Source organism: Pteropus medius, unplaced genomic scaffold, assembly GCF_902729225.1.
Source record: "Pteropus medius unplaced genomic scaffold, Ma_sr-lr_union100, whole genome shotgun sequence".
NCBI lineage: Eukaryota > Metazoa > Chordata > Mammalia > Chiroptera > Pteropodidae > Pteropus > Pteropus medius.
In genome coordinates this window covers 33606828-33631833 of record NW_024354875.1, presented here as the reverse complement: position 1 = coordinate 33631833, position 25006 = coordinate 33606828, and the positions used below count along the sequence as shown (strand labels likewise).

At 33.3% G+C, this 25006-nt stretch overlaps 1 protein-coding gene across 2 annotated transcripts in view; it reads left to right on the top strand.

Annotated features, from left to right (window-relative positions):
* The window catches only part of SP3 (Sp3 transcription factor), a 50040-nt gene extending 25502 nt beyond the window's left edge, over nt 1-24538 (top strand). For both annotated transcript variants that reach the window (XM_039855764.1, XM_039855765.1), the window contains exons 5-7: nt 13714-13906; nt 19590-19786; nt 22812-24538. In XM_039855764.1, the coding sequence (XP_039711698.1) occupies nt 13714-13906; nt 19590-19786; nt 22812-23128 (707 nt within the window). In that variant the 3' untranslated portion in view covers nt 23129-24538. The remainder of the gene's footprint in view (nt 1-13713; nt 13907-19589; nt 19787-22811) is intronic.
* The last annotated feature ends 468 nt before the right edge of the window (nt 24539-25006 follow it).

The window sequence follows — 25006 nt, the reverse complement described above, 5'->3', positions numbered from 1 at the left end:
GGCTAGATTTTAATATTTTTAACTTAAGGAGCCCTTGAAGGTTTTTGAACAGATGAATAACATGAATAAATCAGTGCTTGGAAGATAGATTTTGGGAATAGATTGAAATGGGAAGAAACTAGCACTAAAGAAGGTAGGGGGCTATTTCAGTTAAACAGGGATAAAGGAAGTAAGAATGCTAGACATTTTAAAAGATGAATATACCAGCTTTGATGATTAGCTATTTGGAATAAAAGATGAGTCCTTTGTTTTAAAAAAAAAGGTTATGCATTGCCAGAGTTGGGAATGGAAAATAACTGATCTGGAGGAGGTAAAGGGATACTAGTTTTAGCGGATTGAATTTGTGGAGCTAGATTGAAATGGCTGTTGGTAGCAGAGATAGAGGACTGAGCTCAGGACAAAGGACTGAAATTCTGTAAAATAGAGGTGATAGACATAATTGAAGTCATGAGAGTAGACAAATGGAACAAGAGAATTATAAATTTTTTATAAAACAAGAAGTTTTGGAAGATTTGGGGGAAATGGGGACTATAATTACCTACCCTTTTGACATCAATGAAACATGTAGGAATCGTCTATTTTCTACCATTTCTAAGATACTATTCTAGGATTGTAAAGTTTTAGTGGGTAATATGTTTCTTTGGGCAATAGAAAAGAATTTTTTTTGTTTTTTTGTTTTGTCTTCTGGCATCAGGCATCGGAAAGTTTAGTTTGGACTCTTTAGTTTTGGTTTTGGTTGTTTAGTTGTTTGGGATTTGGCTTTGTCTTATTTTCTCTCAGAAAAGCATCTACATGATTGCTTATCAGCTAGATAGTATCCCTTCTGCTTTATTTAAAAGAGCTTATTTTATCCTATATTCATAATTAATAAGTTAAAACACCCAACTTTGAAGTTTTTTGTAGGGAAGAATTAACTGCAATATGAAACCGATTTACAAGTATACCAGTACATTTATTCCCTAAGCAAAATTTCCTGTTTTATTTACATAAATACATAAACCCCTTCTTGTGATGCTTTTTTATTGCCTATACCACTTATACCTCACTGGGATACTCCTTAATTTCTAATACCTCATGTAATCCAGCCATTATCTTAGGTCTTTAAATTTGCTAAAATTCTTTGGATGCTTAAGTTAAGATAGAATAGAATTTAAGCGTTTATTTTTAGAAGAAAGGAGTTCGAGCCATAGACCTGTGAAAGTAAAGCTTTAGGCTTTGAAGTAATACCTTATATTTTGGATAAATAAATAGGCCACTGGTTTTTATGTTACAGTGTTAAGTGGCAGAAAGTTAATTTACAGAGGTGGTAAGGAAATCTTTTTGAAAAATGTTAAAACTATTTTCAGTTTTGATTATTATTTCCCCCTTCATTTTCCTCTTTTACCCCGCTTTTGAGGAAAAAATGTGGCTTTGCTCCTCCTATTAGATTTTCCTTCAGCCTGTACTTTGTTTCATCAGTAGTAATCCTTGAAAAGGCTTGGTAAGAGAAATTAAAGAGAATTTGAAGTACTTGTTTGCTAAAATGAAGTAAAAGGAATGGTATTTGAGCTCTGTTCACATCTTTTCAATTGCTCTTAGCAAACAAATTTTCAGAAACTTCGTTAAAGAAAAAATTATGATCCATAGTAAAGAAACTACACTTATGTTAGAGTTCCTATTTCATTTAGCAAGTAGTAGAAATAATTCCTATTTAATCTAGCAAGAAGTAGTTGGGGTGGGGGGAGGCACTGACTCCCCACGCAGGAGAAAATCCATGCATTCTGACTCCTCCAAAATTTAACTACTAATAGCCCACTGTTGACCAGAAACCTTACTAATAACATAAAGTTGATTAACACATATTTTGTATGTGATATGTACTATATACTGTATTCTTACAATAAAGTAAGCTAGGGAAAATAAAATATCAAAATTGTAAGGAAATACATTACAATATTGAAAAAAATCTACCCATGCATTTCAAGCCTGTGTTGTTCAAGGGTCAACTGTAGTTTACCACATTATCAGTTTTTTGCTTTTGAAGTAGGTGTATATTGGGGAGAAAAATTTGAAAGATACAATACCTTAAATATATAATGTTAAAGTTTTAAATTGTGATATAAAAAATGGATATGGTAGTCATGAGTGCCATCTACCTAATACTTCTGGTTTTCTTTCTAGGCAAACCCAAGTTGGGTGTAGTTATGTAGCCTGCTTTGACCAGTGAAATATGCTATAGTGTCTGCTCTTCTGTGTTGATCCCCAAGTGAGGAAAGCATGCAGTACACCTCAGCTAACCTATAATTGCTGTGAATAAAAAAATAAACATTTGTTTTAAGCCACTGAGATTTTAGAAGTTGTTTGCTACTGCAAATTAATTTTGCACTTCCTGTGTGGTCTAATATGGTAGCCATTAACCCGTGATGCTTTTTTGCACTTGAGATGTGGTGAGACTGAATTGAGATGTGATTAAGTGTAAAATACAAATTGGATTTTAAGCTTTAGTATGAAAAAAATAATGTAAAATATTTCAATTTCTATGTTGTTGAGGTTGAAATGTAATTATTGCGTATATTGGGTTAAATGAAATATATTACTAAAATTAATTTTGCTGTTTCTTTAACTTTTTATGTGGCTGCTAGACAACTTAAAGTTACTTGTGTGATTTGCATTGTATTTATTGGGCAACAAGCATACCTATGTAGCCTATCCTAACTAAAAGCAAAATTGATATGAGTAGTGTGCTCTAACAAAAAACCTCGAATGTGACACTGGCTCAAGGATCAGACAGTAGGAAAACATATTAGAGACTGGGAAGATGCAGTGCAGAGAACCATTTGGTTAAACTTGCCTGTAGTAAATTGGAAGGCAAGTAATATACCCAGTGCATTTGTAGCTTTAGGTTACTAGGTTGGAAAACATTGTATTTTAGCTGTCTTTGTCTCCATTTGACAAGGTATAAGGAGATGAGCTAGAAAATGATTGGCTGGTTTACAAGTAGGAATGAGACACAGAGAGTACAGAAATTTGCTGATTTCTAGGATTGGAAGTAGCAACTGCTTCTCACCTCTGATCCCCAAGAAATGAAACTGAGTAGCCTTTTGAGCAGATAATTAAAACTCAGTCTCATGGCAAGGATCCAATCAAAGTTATAACCATCACTCATTGATAAAACCTCTGAATGGGTTAAGATGATCAGAGTAAAGGTCTAAGGAAGTGGTACCTTTCAATTGAGTTAGGGAAAAGAGACTAAAGATATGGATTTACTACTAAAGTCAGGTAAGCCCAAGGTACCCACAATTAAGTGGAGGATAATAGACACACGGTCTCATGGTGCCAAGAAAGCAAAGAAATGTGGTAAATCTAAGAGACATCTAGGGAAAAAAACTGTGGTTCTAGACACTGGCACTTGGAACTGGCTAGAATCAAACAAGTAAGAAGCCTAAGTTTTTTTTAAGGAGTTGTACAACCAAAGAAACCACAAGCAGTAAAAAAGTGTTAACTACTTGAGATTTAATGTTCTTGATTCCTGCCCCCTAAACTTCTACCAGCAGGTTGAGAATTGTGCTTAACCAAGGAAGTAAACTGCTTGTGTTTACTTCACTTGTGGTGGAGGAGGATAACAGAGAATAGAGCCAAGAGGCACAGTGAACCCTGGACTGAGAAACTCTTTCCAGTGATCAGTCAGAGCATCCCCTGCCTCCCTGCCCCCAGCAGAGAGCACTTGAACTATCTGTTCAGCTGAGTTTATGAATTACTATGAATCACTAACTTTTGTCAACCAGACTGTTGGGTCTTCTGTTCCTCTTTTGAAAGGGAATGTTTTTTATGGTTATATTTCTGTTCTGTTACTGTGTATTGTGTGTATTGTGTGTATGAAGGGAGGTAGATAACTTGTTTTAGTAGATAGGTTGCTGTGAAGAGGGGCTACGTCTGGACCTTATAGGTTATTTCCATATCATCCACAGATCTTTGCCTTTGAGCTTGATGCTATAACTAACTAGGTGGGTTTTTAGGATTATCTTCTGATGGAAGGGACAGGTGTATTTTGCTTATAGGAAAAAGAGTAAATTGATTATTTCATTAGCAGGGGCATTTGGGAGTCATGAGTCTTCATAAATAGTCCACCTCTCTTCTAAGCATATGATTAGATTGCCCATCCTGTCATTTTTGAAGCCAGGCATAGCCATTTGACTTATGGTGGCCAATAGAATGTGAATGGAAGTTTAAGAGCAGGAGGTGATTTACCACATTTTCTTTTTCTGTCCTTGGCAAGGCAGTCTTGGAAGCATGTGTCAAATGGAGCCTAAGGTTCCTGAGGGACTGTGATGAGCAGATCTTCCCAATCCAAATTGGACATGTAAAATTAGCGAGAAGTAAATTTAGGTCAAGCCATTGAGATTTTGGGACATTACTGTAGCACAACCTCACTAGTCCTATTTGATGTTTTATAAGTTATAATTTTAGTCAAAGTAGCTCAGTACATGTTTGAATTGAATACATTGAAATTTGGGGCCAAAGGAAAATGCACAAATTCTAAAAGTGCCAAGATACAGCTTTTTGGCTTATACTCCTTAATATAATAGCCAGCCCACACAATGACGAAGTCCCTTTTATGTAGGTAATATGACAAAGAGATTATGTAGGTAGAAGACAAAAAAATTAGAACACCACGAAACTTGTAACATTATAACTAGAAATAACTGTTCAAAGCTATATATAGATGTGGTTTACTGGATCATTTAAAGCATTGTTTTGTATTTCTTATGATAGCAACTCAAATTAAGATTGTTGAGAATCCACAGAAAGTGTTGCAGATAATTCTTAGAAAAAATAATATGTATTTCTAACACAGGATTGAGGAAAGGGAATCCTTTGTTTAAAGGTAGTATTTTTTTTTTTAAATGAGAGGTGGCAGAAAAACCCCCAAACCATTATATTTTTTAGCCATAGCAGCAGTGACAGAGACATCAGTTTTAGTCCAGTGCTAGAGTAGAACCCTTTCCTCAAATTAAGTCTTAGGAAGAACTCCGGTGTATAAAACAGATCTTCTTTGGCTGCTCTGATTTATGTGAGGACCTGGGACCGCATGTACTCATCATCTCTGCTGACATTTAGAGCGTCCTTTCAGGAAACAGTTTGAAAGCCTCTTTGCTGGAAGCAGGTACAGCCAGTGTGGCCATCTTCACTTTTGGGAGTTTGGGTTTTTCAGGAAAAGCCTCGGATTCTTTCTTTAGGCCTAATTTATGTACTATTTATATACAGTTTGAACAATCCTGGCTGATTTCCAAGTTTAAAACTGGCTTGGAAGATAGATACACTTTAGAAGGGATGATGGGTGTGGTGTCCTGAGAGAGAATGGGGGAGTTGATACCACCAGAGTTGGGAAGAAGGCAGGAAAACAGAAGGGTAGATAAAAAATAAACTAGAATTCTGGATGTTTTTAGTGCAGTGTTCTAGGTCTCATCTAATACTATAAATTATTTCTAGTAATGTATTGTAGTTATTAGAGAAAGATTAATATTCTGAGCTTCCTGTTAAAGAAAGTAGGTAAATGTATAATTTATTCTGGAGAGATTTCTATTCAAAATACAATAACCTGGAGTTATCTGGTAACTACCATCCTAAACAACTTATGTCCTGAAGGCTTTGAATTTTAGAAGTTAGGTTTTGATATATTTTTAAAGTGATAATTAATATGGAAGTAATAGATACTTTTCTTTTTAAAACAAAAAACCCCGGGTTATTTAAATTTGAGAGAATGAGTTTATATTGTGCTATATGTCTTTGCATTTCAATAAATTATTAATATCTAAAATGGATAACATATCTGTTCTGTCATAGCTATTTTTTAAAAAGCACTTAAATATGACCGCAAACCATCTAATTTAGAAGATTTCTTGCTACACGAAATTCGAATGGATTAGCAACACAGTCAGTATCGAACTTTTTTTTTTGCATTCTTGGCAAATAACAAACATAAATACACATATATATGCACATATATACATACATATGTATATACACACGTGTGTGTGTATGAACCTGAAAGAAAATACGTTTATGGGGTAGATAGTATAAAAATTGAGAATAGGCTTGTGAGACGTGAGGTTAAAAAAAATCATATATAACTTACTGCTGTTTTTGTATATTTCTCCCCCCTTGGTCTTACTAAAGAAGATATAACAACAACAATAATAATAATAAGCCCAACAGTGTTTTTTGTCCTCAAGTGCTTAGACTAGGGCATTTGCTTATTCCAATGACAGAATGTTTAGATGATTAGGTGATAGGGAGGTATGAACCACTCTAGGATCCAATTTAGAGTTTGTTTTGAATCAAGAGCAATATTATATTTTCCAGTTTAAATACTTATGTGACTTCAGACCATCTTTAATTGTCTCTAAAAATTGAATCTACTCTTAAAATGAATGTTTGGTACTGTTAGGATTTGGAATGTGGGAGTTGTGATAGCTTCTGGTAACAAATCTATTTTTTGCTGTTTCTTAGATAGCAGTCAGGGATTATTGGGAACTATCATCCTTTTTGGTATTATTTTAACCTGGTGGGGGGAAGTGGTGGAGGAAAAGTTTTTTTTAAAAAAAAAAATCTTCATTATAGCTTTAAAATAGTCTTTTTTAATCTGAAAGAGAGAGGAAACTTAGTTTCTAAAGCTTATGTGGGAAGAGAGGAGCCTTAGAGAAAGAGTAATGTCTGCAATAATATCTCGATGTGTATTATTCATAGTTATTCTGAACATCTTACCTGTGATACTGAAGATTTTATGTGGCATTCCTGAAATAAGCCCTCTGGGAGTGGGAAGCAACAAGGGAGATTTCCATATTTTTTTTATGATAAAAAACACAACATGAAATTTACCATCATCTATTTTTTAAAATTAATTTATATTTTAATTGAAGAAATTTAAGGTTTTTTCCTTCATCTGTTTTAAAGTGTGCAGTTTGTTAGTATTAAGTATATTCACACTGTTGTGCAACAGATCTCTAGAACTTTTCATCTTGCAAAACTGAAACTGTACCCATTCCCCCTTTTCCCTCTCTCTAGCCCTTAGCAGCCACCTTTCTACTTTTTGTTTCTGTGATTTTGACTATTTAGATACTTCATATTGGTAGCGTCATTTACCTTTTTGTGACTGGCTTATTTCACTTAGCATAATGTTCTCAAGATTTATTCATGTTGTAGTATGTGACAGGGTTTCTTTTTTAAAGGCTGTACAATATTCCATTGTATATACATTTTCTTTATCTTCCCTAGATTCTCAAAATTATATTATTTTGATTTAATCAAACTCCAGTTAAAATCACATATTCACATGTAGGGTGACTAATTTAAAGCTCTATCCTAGGAACTAGCCCTGTGAGGGAACTGATCTTTAGCAGTACTTGCATAATTCTTTGTCTTAGGTCCTGGCTCCATCCATTTTCAGTTGTGTGCCTTGCAAACTACTTAACCACTTTGTATTCTCATCTAGAAAGTAGGGAAAAAATATTGCTAATCTCAGGGTAGTTGGGAACATGAAATAAGTTAATACATATTACGTACTTAAAATAGTGTCCAACAAGTAGTAAATTTTATATGTAAGTTCTCACCATCATCTGATAGAGTAGAACACTGTTTTCTTAACAGGGACTTATCTCGTACTTCAGATTAAATTAAGTGAAGTTTATATTTCACTATTTACAGTGTATTCATTGTAAGTCACAGTCTTTCTCATGTATTTGTGATATGACTATAAAATGAGCTCTTATAATAAGCCACATTAGAAAATCAGTTATTTCCAGTTATGTTTATATATATGTGCGAGTACCTTATGAAAGCTTGTATTGTCTAGATTTAATGGGAGAAATCATCCTATTAATGTGTAATCTCCAATTGGGTAGAAAAACTTTGAAGATAATTTGGAAACCTGCTATAAAAATAGAAGGGGGTGGGGTTAAAAAGAATAGTAGAGATGAAATTAAAGATTAATTTTAAATGGAGAGGAGGGAAGCAGTCATACAGAAGAGTAATGATCCAATCTAAGGAGATAGGGTTCGTGCGAAAGAAATTGCTTCATGTTAAAGCAGAGATAGATGATTATATTCAATAAAAGAAAAAAATTCAATTTTAAAATCTTTCCCTCAAGTGTTAACTTTTGATTAGATTAGTAAAGTTACATTTTTAGGAATCCATGTCTATAATGTAGAACTATCTCTTTGAAAGAAGAACTGGGGGATAAAAGCTCAGAAGCTCTGAAATGTCCATAGGAATCTGCATAGTTATGAATGTGAAAATTAATTAAAATAACATGAGATCTTGTGGGATTATCCTGTAATTTTGTTTAGGTGATTTTTATGGCAGGTGAAACTGATTAAAAGAAACAAGTAAATAAAATAAACTTTCAGAATCAAATGAAGCAGTTTTATCAGTGCTTAAAAAATTGGAGAAACTATGAAAGGCTTTGATAAGAACAAAATCCTAATGATAAGCTCTTGATAAAGGAGAATGTCTCATTTTATCAACAGTACTGTAATTCATATTTATCTAGTGTTTATTTAAATTAAATGTGCATGTCCTAGACTTAATAAACCAGTTAAGAATTTGTCTTAAATATTCTATTAGCATTAGTGATAAATAATTAACAGTTTTAGGAGGAAGCATTTAGCATTTTCCTGTAATATTTTTTAACTTTTTAAAATTAATTATTTTTCAATTACAGTTGATATAACACTATATTAGTTTCAGGTGTACAACATAGTGCTTAGACATTTATATAACTTATGAAGTTATATAGAAACATAGGCATGTTGTCTGTTATTAATGCTTAACTAATATTGATTTTATAGATTGCTATAGGTGCTTTCACTAATTCCATGTCAGCTGTATTTGTGTTACATATGATATGGCCATTCACTTCCTGACTTTTTTCATGCTTTCAGCATGCTGCTGCCTATTGCTGTTTGTCTATGCTCAGATTAAATGGATTCATATTTTTCTGATTTTAACTGAATAACCTTCAGAGAGAGTGGACAAGTAGCTTTAATACTTGTGAAAAGAAACCATGGATTGAATAGGGGAAAAAAATGCAAGTATCACTGAAACAACAGGAAAATGGTAGACACTTTCTCTCTGCTATTGATAACATTGAAACTTAGCCTAATATTTTGTTGCGACGTTATTTACTATTGAGTTATCGCAATTAACCGTACAATTCAAATTGTGTCTCTTATTCATCTATTTGTGTTTTATAATATTTCATTATTAATTAGAATAATATTATGTACACATGCTTAATAAACACATTTATAGAGTCCATGTTCAAAACTTTACTACTGGTATTGAGCAGTCAGGAAGATTTGGAGATCAGTGGCTGCTGCTGCTTCCTAATCCACAAAAGCAGCCAAGCTCTTTGAAGTCCACAGTGCTATTTTTCTGTGGCTACGGGAAGTTGGTTCTGTCTGAACCCTCACCACCACACCTATTCCCTAGGAGGTTGTGCTTCTTCCTGTTTTGGTATTTCTCTTCTTAAAGTATACTAGTAATATGTTAAGCTATATCTTTGTATAATTTTTTTGTCCATTGCTATACGAGAAAATTAGTCTTCATAACCATATCGTGTATGTATTTTTTCATTTCTATATCCCTTCCTCAAATTTGTTTTATTGGGGCTAGGCCTTGAAAACAACCATGATCATGAGACACAGATACTGTTAGTCATATAGCAGGCCAGATGGAAAGGAAACACATTTCGAGATAGAGTTGACATAAGAAAAAACAAGTGCTGTTTATAAAGTTCTTAAATGTGTATGTAAGTCCTGAGAATTTCTATTTCCATTGCTTAAGTTTTTTGCATTTAAACTTGTTTTCTCTTAAGTACCAAAAGTTGGGTTTAAATAAACATGTTCACTTTTTTATATTGCTAGTGTATAGATATTGCCACTGAGTATAAAGGTTAGTTGATACTATTTCACATACTCTTGTGTTAAATCCACCTTTGTGGTATAGTTTAGAAACTTGAGTGCCATTTTTATAATACTTGCTTTCCCAGCAAAACTCTTAGAAAAATTTGTACATACATACTTGTTTCCAGTTCATCTCCTTTCATTCTCTTGAGTTTACCCTAGGCATAGTTGTATCCTCACTTCTCTGCTGAAACAACTTTTATCAAGATCACTAGTGATTATCACATTCTTATACCCCAAAGTCATTTCTCAGTCCTCATTTTTACTTGACTTTGTAATCAAGCATTTGACACCCTATAATTATGTTCTTCTTGAAATGACTTCTTCACTTGGTTTCTGGACACCGGTTTTCTCCCATCTCACTGGCTTGTTCCTTTGAATCGTCTCTACTTGTTAACTTTGAAGTGTCCCAGAATTTCTTCTTGTACATTCCATTCCTGTTGACTCTCAGTAACCAACTATATATGCTGACGACACCCAAATACATATTTGCAGGCCATACTTCTACTTAAACTCCAGGCCCATCAACTGCCTGATCACCATTTTTTGGATATTTTACTGCACCTCAGCACTTTCATATCTAAAAATGGGCCCCCGATTGGTACCTCCCTCCCATAATCTTTTCTACCTCCAGCCTACCTTATCTCAGTTAATGGCAACTTTGTGGTCCTATGCATATGCGCTGACTCTTAATCTCATAAAAATCTTCTCTTTATTATTCTCAGATAGAGGGAGCATAGAAAAGTTAACGGCAAAGTCTTTTCAGGGATATTATTACCTATATTGGAAGCTCATCCTTAGGAAAGTGTTTTTCATTTAATCAGATTGTATTTTCTGAGCACTTTTGAGTGAAGCATTTATTATCTAAAGGGATATATGAACCACTAAATATAATTAATTCTGTCATAGGCATGCATAAAGGAGATGACATTTGAACTAGTCTTAAAGGATAAGGAGAGAGGTAGTTAGGTGAAAAAGGAAAGAGCTAGAAAACAGTCCAGGCAAAAGGCACATACAAGGATGTGACATTGAGAAAGGACGTGTGTTCTGAAAGTTATAAGAATTTCAGTGTTGGAATACTCCAATTGGAGCCAGATCGAGAATGTTTTTGAATACCAAGTCAATGAGTTTGGACTTTATACTATAAAGAATTAGTGCAAGTATGGAATCAGGAAAATGATGCCATTGAATTTTTAGTTAGGAAGAAAATTCTGGAAGCTGTGTAGAAGATGGGTTGGCAAAAGAGAGAGATGAGAGGCTGGGAATGGACTGACAGGACTCAACTGAAGTAGATAATTTGAGCAGTTAAGTAGCTTTTAAATGCTATGAACTGGTGGTATGCAAGGCGAAGTTTTGGTTTGTAGATGGGATGTGTTCAGTATGGACAAGTTAAGTCCTATGTGCCTTTGTTGTATTCAGATTCAATAAGAAAGAAGACTAAGTTGTAACTATGTCCATGACATTCTTTAAGCATATGGTAGGTTCCAGTAAGAATTAGCAATTGGAACAGGAATGCCCTGTAGTATCTTCATCACCTCAGTAAGGTTACTCTTTCATCAGTTTCTTTTTTTGTTCTCTGTATTGTCCTTAAATCTTTCTTCTGTCTTTGTAGACATCTTTATCCATTCTTGATATTAGTATTTTGTCCCTTTTTTCCCTGCTATCTTGTCACAAATGTAGGACGAACAGCTTTAAAAAATATTTGATAAAATGCCTCATTTTATGTACTTAAAATCAACCAGCTCTGGATATATGATATCCATATGCTTTGTCTTTTATTTAGCTTGAAAAAGCTAATACTGTGCCATATTTGTGCAAGAACATATATGTTTTATCATAAATGACTAATAAGTAACAGAAGTCAGTACTCATTTATGTTGTGTATCTGGAGGAATTTTACATCTAAGTCTTACGTCATTTCACTGAGGAAATAGAAACCAATTTTCTTTTAATTTCCAGCCATCACGTTCTCTCTGTATCTGGGGTCTAGCACAGTTTGTGAAGCATAATAGCTCTTCCTCGTGTAACAGAGGGAGAGGTAGGTAGCTGTGCAACATCAGTTGTGAGTACTCTGGATCATCATCCTCTCCTGACTTCTTAGGGACTATGCCAGTGTTTCAGCCTCTCCCTCTGTAATGGCTCTTCCTCGTAAACATTTAAACATGCTCAAGTCTTGTCTTTCAAAACAAAACAAAACACTCCCCACCTTGTAGCTCTCTCCCGTAGTCCCCTTTAGCTTCTACTGCCATGTTTCTATATCTTTCTCAGGCCAGACTTGCAAAACTTAACTATACTTATCATTAAACACTTTCTGCACATTTTCTTGGCTGCTTCTTTTCTTTGCAAGTTTCTCTTCATCTGCCTGTTCTTAAATGTTCGTATTCCTCATAGACCACTTTCTTTTCTCTTTCTACTCATAGGTCTTGAGTGACCTAACCTAAAGGTCCCCAACCCCCTACTGTCTAAGACACTCCTCCTACTGTCTGTTCTCAATACAGAAGCTAGAGTGATCTGTAAGTGAGTTAGATCATGAATCCTCTGCTCAAAATCCTCCAACTCAGAGGTCCCCAATCCCCGGGCCAAGGACCAGTACCTGTCTGTGGCCTGTTAGGAACCTGATTGATTGCACAGCAGGTAGTGAGCAGTAGGCGAGTGAACGAAGGTTCATCTTATATTTGCAGTTGCTCTCCAGCGCTGGCATCACTGCCTCAGCTCCACCTCAGATCATCAGGGATTAGATTCTCATAGGAGCACTGGTCCCTGGTGCCAAAAAGGTTGGGGACTGCTGACTTAACTTACTTCTTTGGATGGACTGACTCCATGACTTAGTATACACTGATAACTTCTATATCTCTAGGACCATACCTCTTTCTGATTTCCAGACTTGTAGGTCCAGCTTCTTTTCTTCTATGTCTCACAAACAGTTTAGACTCCATAACCTTCAACCTTGAACCCCCATCTGTGTTTCAACATTATTTTCTATGTCAGTGAATAGCACTACCATTTACCCTGTTGCCGAGGCCAGAGACCCCTCTCTTCCCATTTTTCTTCGTAATTCTTGGTTGTGATTATTCTGATAAAATAAACTAGTTTTAAATTGTTTGTACCATTTTTCTTGATTGTTGATTATACATTCTAGTTTTCATTAGTATAAATTCAGGAGTTATTAGATACATTCGATATTTTTAGGCCATTTCACTCAATTATTAGTGACTAATACAGATCTAAAATGATAAATTTTCATTAAGAATTTTAGTTTACATAAATCAAAATGAAAATTTGTGGATATTTTAGTAATAATTGACTTTAAAGCTTAAATTCGTGAATAACAGATTGAAGTGAATGGCACCTTTTTGCATTCACATAGTACCTACAGACAGGTATAATTGATATAGATTGTGAAAGAGAGGTTTAATGTATTAGATTTTGTTCCAATCTGAATTGAAAATTGTATTTACTAATAGATCAGTTATAATTGAAGTTTTAGGTTGTTTATGCCTCAGCTTATTCAAAAGAAATTACTTGGTTTTCTTGATCAGTCTTTTAAAAAGCAAATTCTCAAGCTGGCTTTATTCCCTTTTTGGCTTACTCTGATATTTACAATAAAATAGATTATTTTGAAAGAATAAGCCACAACAAGGAGCAAGGATTATGCTTCATAAACAGATGATTTTTGACTTTTATACAATATTCACTTTAGTGAGGCTTAGATTTCATGCTACCTTTTTGAGCCAATGGGCTTGTTCTCATCTGTATTTGTTTTTTTCTTTAGATATTAGGATTAAGGAAGAAGAACCTGATCCCGAAGAGTGGCAGCTCAGTGGTGATTCTACATTGAATACCAATGATCTAACACACTTAAGAGTACAGGTGGTAGATGAAGAAGGGGACCAACAACATCAAGAAGGAAAAAGACTTCGGAGGGTAGCTTGCACCTGTCCCAACTGTAAAGAAGGTGGTGGGAGGTATGCACACATGAAACATTATTTTCTTTTCAAGACTGCTAATATCATCACCCTAATTTTTGAAATACTGCATGCCATATCAATTATGGGATATTATTCATTACATGATCATTTTGTGTGTATGTATGAGTGTGGCAGAAAAAGTTAAGAGAAGAAATTATATAAAAAAATTCCAACTCCTAAAGCTCCTTTTAAAACTAAAATTACCTAGTTTGCTTTTTCTTGAAAAACAGTGTAACAGGTGCCATTTAACAGGCTCATATCAGAAATTAGCCTATTTGCAAACTGGCAATGAAATTTGCTTAAATACAGATAAAAAGCTGATTCTTAGCTTGAGAATAGCAGTTGTATAAACATAAAAAGTTCAGAAATAGTTGATAAGCATAAGCATTTCCATTTTCAACAGAAATGAATAATAAGCATTAATGTCAGAATTTTTAAAAAAGTAGAACTGTATTTCAGTTTAATGTTTTTAAAAATAAACTAGGACAACATCATAACAGGAAAAACTCAAAACACATCAGTAATTATATCAAATGTGGATGGATTAAGCTTAATAATTAAGAAATTGAGACACATTATGTTTAAAAAACAAAATCCAACCTTATGTTGATTATAAGGAACACCTCAGATAAATTGGTACAGGAATGTTAAAGATAAAAGGATGAAAGAAGATTAGGGAAATGTTAACAAAAATAAAACGTGGATAGCAGTGCTGGTATTAGGCAAGGTAGGATTAATGTGAAAATCATCAATAGACAGAGGTATATTTCTTAATGTAAACTTTTTACCAAGACAATTTAATAATCATGCTACCTTGTCCCCCACAGCTTTGAAATATACAGAATTAAAAGTGATAGAACTTTAAAGAATAAGTAAAATAGGCCAGACCTTGACCCTCAGTTAGATTTGACTTTCATAAACAGTTATCTTGAAAGTTCCTCTAAAAATGAGAGTAAATTTCAGAACTTATTGCCTAACTAGAATCACATGCTTACCTATATAAACTGACCAAAACAATTCAAAGAATACATAAAATTTCAAACAACTGAATAATTACCAGTAAATACAAGTATCTAAGTATCAGATGCAAAAACAAATCCACTTTGGAAGCTCTAGTGGTAAAGCTCTAGAGTAAGACACTGGGTCCAAATCCCTCTTGTTTGTGCTTTTACAAGGTTATTTTCAGCCTCTCTATGCCTCACAAGACTGTCTAGAACACAATAAGCTCTCAACGATCATGGTTGTTATTCATTACTTTTATTAAGAATAGGCTGACCAATGTGCAAATCTATAAGACCAACTCAAAGGCAGATAGAAAATCTCTATTAGGTCAAGCTCACTAACTGTATTAATAGTATTTTTTGTCTGTTTAATGAACAGTGCCATTTCTGAGAGGTATGTTATAAAAGCCTTTCATTATGACTGTAGATTTGGTTAGTATGTCTTTAGCCCTTTTCTCTTAAAAAAAAGTGCAGCTTGTTGCTAGTGTAATTGAACATCACACATAGGAATGCTACGTTTTCTAGGATTTGACATTTTCAGTGATAGAGGATTACTGTATTTTGTAAATGGAAGTACCACGACTAAAAACAATGCTATAAATAGAGTGATGTCATTTGTTTCCAAAGACTATTGATATACTAAAGTAATACGAAAATAATAAAGTGAGATATTTTGTGGCAAACTTAGGGGGTAAGGTTAGGACTGTAATCCACGAATTATCTTGGGGTAAATGCAACCACACGCGCCACTGGTGAATATTTTTGGGGGAAATGGGTTAATTTAATAGATATATTTTTAAGAATTTTATTTTAATGCATGCTCATAAAAATTCAGAAATATAGAAGAATATTAAAAGAATATAAAAACCCCACTTTAAGGTAACCATTGTGACATTTTTTTTTATTTTATTATATTTTAAAGTAGAATCATCTTCTCACTGTGTTACATGTCTGCTCTTATTTTGAAAATTTTTGTGACCCTATTTCCAAGTCTATATAGAGTCTGCATCAAATGTTTTTTTTTGGCTGTATAGTAGTCTATTGTATGGATGCATAAGAATTTAACTTATTTTTTTTTTTGAAGTTTATTGTCATTTTAATTCTTACATATATATTTTTGCACATTCGTCTGATTATTTCATCAGTGTAAGTTGGCAGAAGAGGGATTCTTGGATCAAAGAGAATTTTCTGCTAGAAAAGCTGTATCAATTTATACTTTTACCAGAGGTGTATGAGAGTATCTGCTTTCCCACACTCTTGCCAGTAATTGGTTTTATCGTTTTTTTAAATGTTTAAAAAGTCTGACAGATGAAAATATAATATCTCAATATTGCTTTATTATATTTTATTACTTTGTGAGATTGAACTTTTTTTGGTATGTTATTTTACCATTTAAAAATTTTTTTTGAATTGTTTTTTGTCTTGTGAATTTGTTAATTTGTGTGTTTAACTGTCATATATGCAGATATTTTTTCTGGGTTTATATTGCCTTTCAACTTTATGTCAGTGGTTTGCAAAACACATTGTTACACAAAGAATGAGTTTCATCGCTTCAAGTTTGCAAAGTTTTTAAGAAGAAAATTTTTAGTTGGTCAGTCTTCATAAGATGCTTTGTTATGCTGCTAAAAAATTTCCCTATCCTGAGGATTGTAAAAGTCTTAACATTTATTTCTAGTTTTGTGAGTTCATTTTAAAATAACTATTCTAAGCAATCAAAATTGAAATTCTTAAGGAAAAAACTCTATATTATTTCTTAGAGCTCATTTGAACAAAATTCAGCCAGCGCGTGTATGTGTGTGTGCGCGTGTGTGCATGTGTGTGTGTGTGTGTGTGTATTGTGTGTGTACATAGTAGGCACAATTATATCATTGATAGTTGATGCATCTAATTAATAAAAACATAGTAAATTCAAAATATTCCAAAGTGTTCTGCAATGGTGAGATAGGTGGTACTTAAAAGATATTAGAATGTTGGCCTTATTTTCTCAGCCATATCTTTAAAAAAAAAAAGAAAAGAAAGAACGTGTAAGGTGGCATCTTTAGAGAGTTAAATTTCATTTGTTTACTCTTTTAGCAAAATGTAAAATATAATTATATTAATATTCATATGATCATTTATTCAGTATTAAGCAGAACCAACCTTCAGACACTTTAGTGCAAGAGACAAATAATTTTAATAAAGTGAAATAAATTCTAAAGGCATTATTGTTATGTAGGTTTGTGTGGATTAAACATCAATCCATATTTTTAAAATTAAGTTATTTTGCAAAATCTCTTTTCTTTGTCAGTATTTCAGTTTGTGTCCCGTTTCTCCCATCCCAAGCAAAAGAAAGACTTGGTTTATTTAACTTTTCTTAATCCCTCTACCTTTAGTTTGTGTCACTCTGTCTTGGCATTAATACATTATTTGCAACATGTTTAGGAACTCAATAGCAGAAACTTAAAATTCTTAGGTTTTTTTCAGGTTATTTAATAGGTATTGGTGGAATGATTATGAAAATCAAGAAGAAAACTTATGGCTAAATCCTTTATTACCTGGTTTGTTAGGAAATTTACTTCAATTCTTTTCCTTCTTTTACCTCACATGCCATAAATTCATATCTAGCATATCTAGATCTTATCTGGAATAAAATTTCCTTTTTAAATTGAAACTTAGACCTGGGTATTGAGCTTTTCCCTTAAATTATATATTTGTGTGTGCCCCTGTCTCCATTGTTTCCTTTCTTAGATGCCTGTCCCATTTCCAAACAGTGAATATTTCTCATTTCCTTATAATGAATACCTTTAATATTTTAAAACATCTTTCCCTGGCTTCTTGGTTCTTTGAGAACCCAAATTTGTTGCTGTAATATGTTACAATCTTGTGCTTTGTTAGTTTTCTCAAGCTAAATTTTTGTTTGCTAAGTTAGTGAAATAGTACTTTTGAGTTTATAAAAGCACATTGATTCACCTTAGTGGTAGGCTTAGAAGAGAGGCAAGAAGTCTTGAGTACAACAGTGAACTGAATTGGATTCTCTGTGAAATTGCTGTGGTGAACACAATATGTAAAATTGGTTTGTACACCAATAGCCACAAGCATTGCTCTTTTCTTAGGGCTATTTAAGAATAAATAAAATAAATTTAAATATCTAAATTAAACGGAAACAATATTGGCTTTGGTTAAGACTTTGGCATTGCAGGTGAACCAGAAAAACCTGTTTCATTCAACACAGCTCTTTGAAGAGAGTTGTAGAAATTGGGGGTGGACTGGAGCAGAAACTAGAATTGTATTAGATTATGACATCCTTGCCCTTGAGACAACAGCATGACTCCTCCTTGTCTTTACTTATGCTATTCCTCTGCCTGGAATGCCTTCCCTCCTTTCTATCTAAATCCTACCCACCTCCACGAAGCCTTCTCTAACTACTGGAGCCCACATTGATGTCTCCCTGTTCAGAACACCTATGGCATCTAACAGCCAGCACTGCACCGTTTAGCACTGTTTGTCCTATGGCAATTTCACATGCTACTGAGTGTGAGTACATTAAAATATAAATGTGGGGAAATATGCATTTTTCCAGTAAAAATTGAAAAATGATAGGTATATTATATATACAGGAGGATTTTCAGGCTTACGGAAGGTTTATAGGCTATAGCTAGACTGTGAGATTGGGGGAGGAGGGGAAGTTGGGGGGGTCTTAAATGTACCTTTTTTAATCTCAGAAACATTGCAAAATTTATATAATGTGATTTTGACGTTGAATAGAAAATTTCAAGTTTTTTTATAAATTCATTTTTATTCAATAACTAGCCTAATTTCTTTTAAGCTTGAGTATTAAGTAGTATTTAATACTATTTGGATATCAGTTCTGGAATCAAAAAAATTTTCTTCTTGCTTAGGCCTTATAAGATACCTCTGTTCACCTATCTAATAAGCACATATCTCCCAAACCCTGTTCTTGGTATCAGATACTGAAATGTAACAAATGTCAAATTTTGCGATGTGGAGAAACTTTATAATTATATCTCTGATGTATAATTTTGGGTGTCTTTGCATGGTTACTACAAAGAGAATTTTAACTGTAAAGATAATTTTGACTTACATGTATTTCATATAGTACTGAGGAAACCAAGACAATAGCTTTGTCCAGAATTTTTCTTCGACTTTCTCCAGTGTGTATTCAGGGTGTGGCCATACAAATTCATGAATAAATGTGCTTAAATCATTGTTAATTAAAGTCTGCTTAAGGTGCCCATCTACCTTTTATTTGTACCTATGATTAGTTACGCATTCATGCTTGATTTATTTACTTTTTAAATTAGCTGACGTGGTGACTTTGAGTAGACAGACCATTTGGTTTCCCATACAACTAAATTGGATTGGGCTTATGTATAGACTTTGTGAATGGCCCTGACAGAATAATAAATAGTTAATTATACATTATATATGATGTGTCCTTTTAAATTCTATTATACTTGAGTATATTTACAGTTGGACAGCAATTGCATTCTGGAGTAAAATTTATATGTTTGAGATATAAATTTTTATTTAAATTGCTTTTAAATGGTCTTGGTTTCTGATTGACTTCATGATGATAATGTCTTCTACTTGAAATTCAACATGGGATTATATGATATATGTGGTAATGTTTATTTGAATATTTTCATATAAGTATATATTATTCTGTGTGTGTTTTTTAGAGGTACCAATCTTGGGAAAAAGAAGCAACACATTTGTCATATTCCAGGATGTGGTAAAGTCTATGGGAAGACCTCACATCTGAGAGCTCATCTGCGTTGGCATTCTGGGGAGCGCCCTTTTATTTGTAACTGGATGTTCTGTGGTAAAAGATTTACTCGAAGTGATGAATTACAGAGGCACAGAAGAACACATACAGGTTACTAATATTTACTTTTAACAGACAAAACGAATTATAGGGGTATTTACTACCTTGAAAGTTTTTTTTAGCATACCTTATTGAACTGAATTTTAAAATATATGACCAATCACATCAAATTTTTATCTTCAGTAACACCAGTTTCAAAACGCTATTTCCAAACAAGGCAGTATGGCTTATCTTATAAAATTACATTTTATTTTATGCAGACTTCCGTTAGCCTTTTTTCCTTTTTTAGCTAGCTTTTTGTTTTGTTTTGACATTGTTGAATGTCTTAAGCCACATTTATGTTGTTGTTTATTATGTTAATGTTTTAAATTAGTCATCTGCTTTTACTCTTGATCTTATTCTTTCTTCCTCCTCCTTAAAACTTTAATAAAGAATAATTCCTTTTCCTCTGATGAATTTAAGCATTTCACCTTTTTTCTTATTTTAGTATCTGTGAGGTAAGCAAAAGACATTTCATTGAGGAATAACTAAGGCATGTTGATGTCAAGATTCTTTCATTCTTTCATTTAATTATTTTTATATATTGTTGTACGGTGGTTACATGAAATAGATTTAGGAATGACCCAAACTGAATCCTATTTTATTACTACTTAAAGATGGTTTTCTCCTGCTACCATGTAATCATCAAGGAGTTCATCAGTCTGCTCAATACTGAAGAATTGAAAAAATAATATAATGAACTTGAGTCCCTAGAGAGCTTAGAAAGAAGAAGCATGGTGAAATTAAAGACATTATGGATTTTGAAATCTCCTAGATTTGGATTCAAATCCAAGTACTCTGTTAGATTAAGCAAATAAGCCGTCTCTGACTCTGGTTTCACACCTACATTGCTTTAAATATAACATAAAATAACCTGTAGAGTATTTGGTAGTATACATATTAAATGACCTACTTGTTTTTGTTTCTGTCTCACTCATCACGTAGGTAGACAGATGAGCTGTTTGTAACTGCAACAGACAAGAAAGTAGATAAAGTATGCTCAGAGGCAGAGATCATTATGACTTGGAATAGTAAGGCATTGTTGGGCAGTGGGCTGGGATAGTAGACCTTATGGTGGCCCTATAACAGACTTTTCCTCAGTGGAATTTGATCAGCAAGATATAAAAAGCAATGTAAAATGGGGAAAAAGATCTATGATCAAGTAAGTTTGGAAAACATTGGGTTAAAGAGCGTTACTACACGTCCATTCAAGACAATACCTTTTATGGACCTTGAGCACTGTGCATCTCTTTAAGTGGGGGTATGTAATGTGTGTAGCATTTCTCAACTATCTTTGATCATTGTGCCATTTGCCATGGAACATTTCTCAGGACTGTTGTTCCAAAAGAAACTTTATGAAATAGCTTCCCAGAAAGAATAGAGTAATATAGTATGTGAATAAAAGAGGTGAGACAGTTTGACATGAAGATGAGATTTTTATATAACACATTTCTGTTAACTAGGATTGAGCCACAATCCTAGTTATTTGCAAGTTAGTCTTTCATTCCCATACCACTTGTTACAGTGGTGAAGTTTTGATATTTAAGGAAGATATGTCTGGCATTGATTTGTTGGATCGGAGAAGGGAAAGAGTAGGTGTCATTGCAATATAGTTTAGGCATGAAGTCTGATGAGGACCTAACCTGGAGTAGAAGTGTTGGAATAGAAGATAGGTAATACATTTTGAAGAAAATACTAGATTTGATTGATTTCTCTCTGGATTCCTTTTAGGCTGGCCTTTTGCCTTCTAGTAATCCTCTTACACAGTAGGTCTCCAACATATTAGAATTTAGTCAGTCTTTTGTATTAAAAATATTTTATTCATGTTGGGAAATAAATTTAGGCATCAGGGTCTTCTTAACTTTAACATGATATGTTAGGCTTGCTCTTGATTATTCCAGCCGAAATCAAGTCATCTAGCCATCTGTTATTCTTGGAATTACTCAATCTTATTGGACCTCAAGCTTGCATCTTTGCTTTAATCTAGAAGTATGCTGTGTAGTTACTTGAATTCAGATTTCAGAGTTGAAGGTTTATTATCATGGATATGACATGTGAGTAATACTTTAAATAGCTTAAAACAGCGTATTTTTCTTTACAGAAGTACAGTAAGTCCTCTAACGTTGTCAATAGGTTCTTGGAAACTGAGACTTCAAGTGAAAGGATGTATAACAAAATCAGTTTTACCAAAGGCTAATTGATATAAACAAGAGTTAAGTTCCTATGGCATATTTCTGGTCACAAAAACACCAAAACTTCTAAATAAGGACCCAAAACACTTCTAATATTAAACATTGAAATACATGTCTACTATGTATATACTTAAGAAAGATGAAGAAAAACAAGAGAATTATTTTCCAACTCACTTATCCCAATTCACGGTTGCCAGTGGCCAGAGTCTCTCCCAGTATCTCTGGGCACAAGGTGGAAACCAGCCCTGGGCAAGAGGCCCTTCCAGCGTGGGGTACACTCACACCACCTCCCACCCACCAACACACACACTCAGACTGAAACCATGTAGACACACTAATTCACCTCACATGAACATTTTTGGAATGTTGGAGGAAACCAGAGTACCTGGAAAAAAACCCACATAGACATGGGCAGAGCGCCAAACTCCAGAGATAGTGGCCTTGCTGGAAACCAGTTATTTTTCCTTCATCATTATAACAAAATGACGAACTAAACGATTTTATTCAAGGGCCTGCTGTATGTTACAGATGATCATTTTTTAGCTGATGTCTTACAACAGATGTTTCAAAACTTAGCATAGTTTAGGTCTTAAAATCTTAACTGAATATCATTCGATAATAAGTTTGAAGGTTGCTTTTCATCAAAAAGTAAAGATGACATTTACTTTGAGGAGAAATATTCTATGAGAGAAATTTCCAGAGGCATCTCATGCAACTAGTACAATTTTAATTGAATTGTTTCCTGTCCTTAACTGTCTTTGTTGGCTTATTTTCTTTCTCAAGGAATGATTAGCCTATTAATGTTGAATTTTAAAAACTAAGTAACTTAATTTTATTCCTAACAGGTGAGAAGAAATTTGTTTGTCCAGAATGTTCAAAACGCTTCATGAGAAGTGACCACCTTGCCAAACATATTAAAACACATCAGAATAAAAAGGGTATTCACTCTAGCAGTACAGTGCTGGCATCTGTGGAAGCTGCACGAGATGATACTTTGATTACTGCAGGAGGAACAACACTTATCCTTGCAAATATTCAACAAGGTTCTGTTTCAGGGATAGGAACTGTTAATACTTCCACCACCAGCAATCAAGATATCCTTACCAACACTGAAATACCTTTACAGCTTGTCACAGTTTCTGGAAATGAGACAATGGAGTAAATATTACACAAATACTTATTCATTGTGGTTATTTTTATACAGTAGTGAAAAGAATATTGTTCCTAAGTTCTTAGATATCTTTTTATTGATGTGCAAAAATTTTTGGATTGACAGTAACTTGGTTATACATGACACTGAAATGCCTTACTTTGTATGATATTCCATAGTATATTAAAAATGGTAAAATTGCATGGGTTTTGTAGGTACTTTTGGAATCTAGAAGAAATGAAATTTTACCAAGTTATATAAAGAGAAAATTGAATTTAACAATGAGAATGGTAGTCTAACCAAATGCATCAATCCTGTGTGGTTTAGTGTAAAAATGAGAACATGTTGGTATTTATCTATTGTAAGATAAAAAGTTGGTGGGTGAAAGAAATCATGTTATGATAAAAAAATTTTTGTAATTTTCTTGATGACTGGAATTTTTATTATGCATAACTGACAAATCAAGTTTCCAAGCAAATGTTACATAGCGTAGGCTTTACTTAGCTTATCAATTTGTCATTTTGAAGCTAATTATTTTAATTAGGTTAACTATGTACAATATTTTAAGCATTACTCTTGTAAGATTTTGAAAACTACATTTTAACATGGAACTCTAGGGATAGTCACCTTTTAAATCCTGTTGAAAAGCCATGTTTAAGATTTAATTTGCCAAAATAATGTGTTAATATTTCAATAACAAACTTGGGCAATATAACCAATGTTTAAAATTAAAGTTTAAAATGTATAGGTTGAGGCATTTGGGTGGTAAGAAAATGTTATAGTGAAATATCCCTTTTCTTGCATATTGGAGGACCAAAAAATAAGGTATATTGCGTCTTAGCAGTGATTTTTTTATCCAATCTTGTTTCCAAAAACCATATGTCTGCCAGGGCCTTAAAAGCCATCATGTAAATTACCAGTAAAGTATAACATATGCAAACATAATAAAATCACTTCCATAGTGACAATACTCCAACCATATGGATATTAGTCATAGAAAACTAGCAGTTTTATGATATTTTTTTAAGTCTTTTTTCTTTTGTCTAGGTAGTCAGTCTGCACTTAAATATCAGCATTTTCCTTTTTTGCTTCTTCCCTTAAAATTTATATGTATTCAGTACATTTAATTGAGAAACATGTTTTTTATTATGCTGTATTTTCTTTTTATTTTTTAATTATTGTTTATATTTTCAATTATTAAAAAATGTACAAAATAAAGTTTCATTGCTGGTCTTGTAAGAGCTATCCAATTTTCCTAAATGTATACCTATAACTGCAGCAGTTCACCTATTTCAAAAATTGGGAATTCTGTTCATTTGTTATTCTTAAGACCACCTCAAATTTAAAGGCTACCTTATTGTACGTTTAAAGTGTATTATAACAGTGTGATAGTTAATAAAACACTATTTTTTTTTCTTTTGAGTTTGTTGTGTTCCTATGCATTTAAAGTATTGCAGTGGTATGGTAAGAATCTGTGTGGTTTTTCTTCAGTTTAGCCTTTTATTTGCAGATCATTGATTTCAAACACTGAAATTAAAATTATATTTACTTAAAAAGGGAAAAATAGAGGCACCATCAAATTACTAATTTTTCACCCAAGAATAAGCTTATTAAATAAAACTTTTGAAAAAATCGTTTACCTTTAGCCCACATCGTCATACCAATTTTTTCTTGAGTCATATCAATTTTATCAAAGCCATTTTGCAAACCTTGTGTTTTGTTTGTTCCTCCTGTTAAAACAATGGAGAATATTTTGATTTATCAAAAACTTGAATTTACATGAAGATTTTAAAAAATGATAAGACAAACTTTGGTAATGGTAGCAAGAGCTATTTGAAAAAGTTATATTTTGAATTTGTGTTATGTCTAATAAAGACAAGGTAGGAAAGG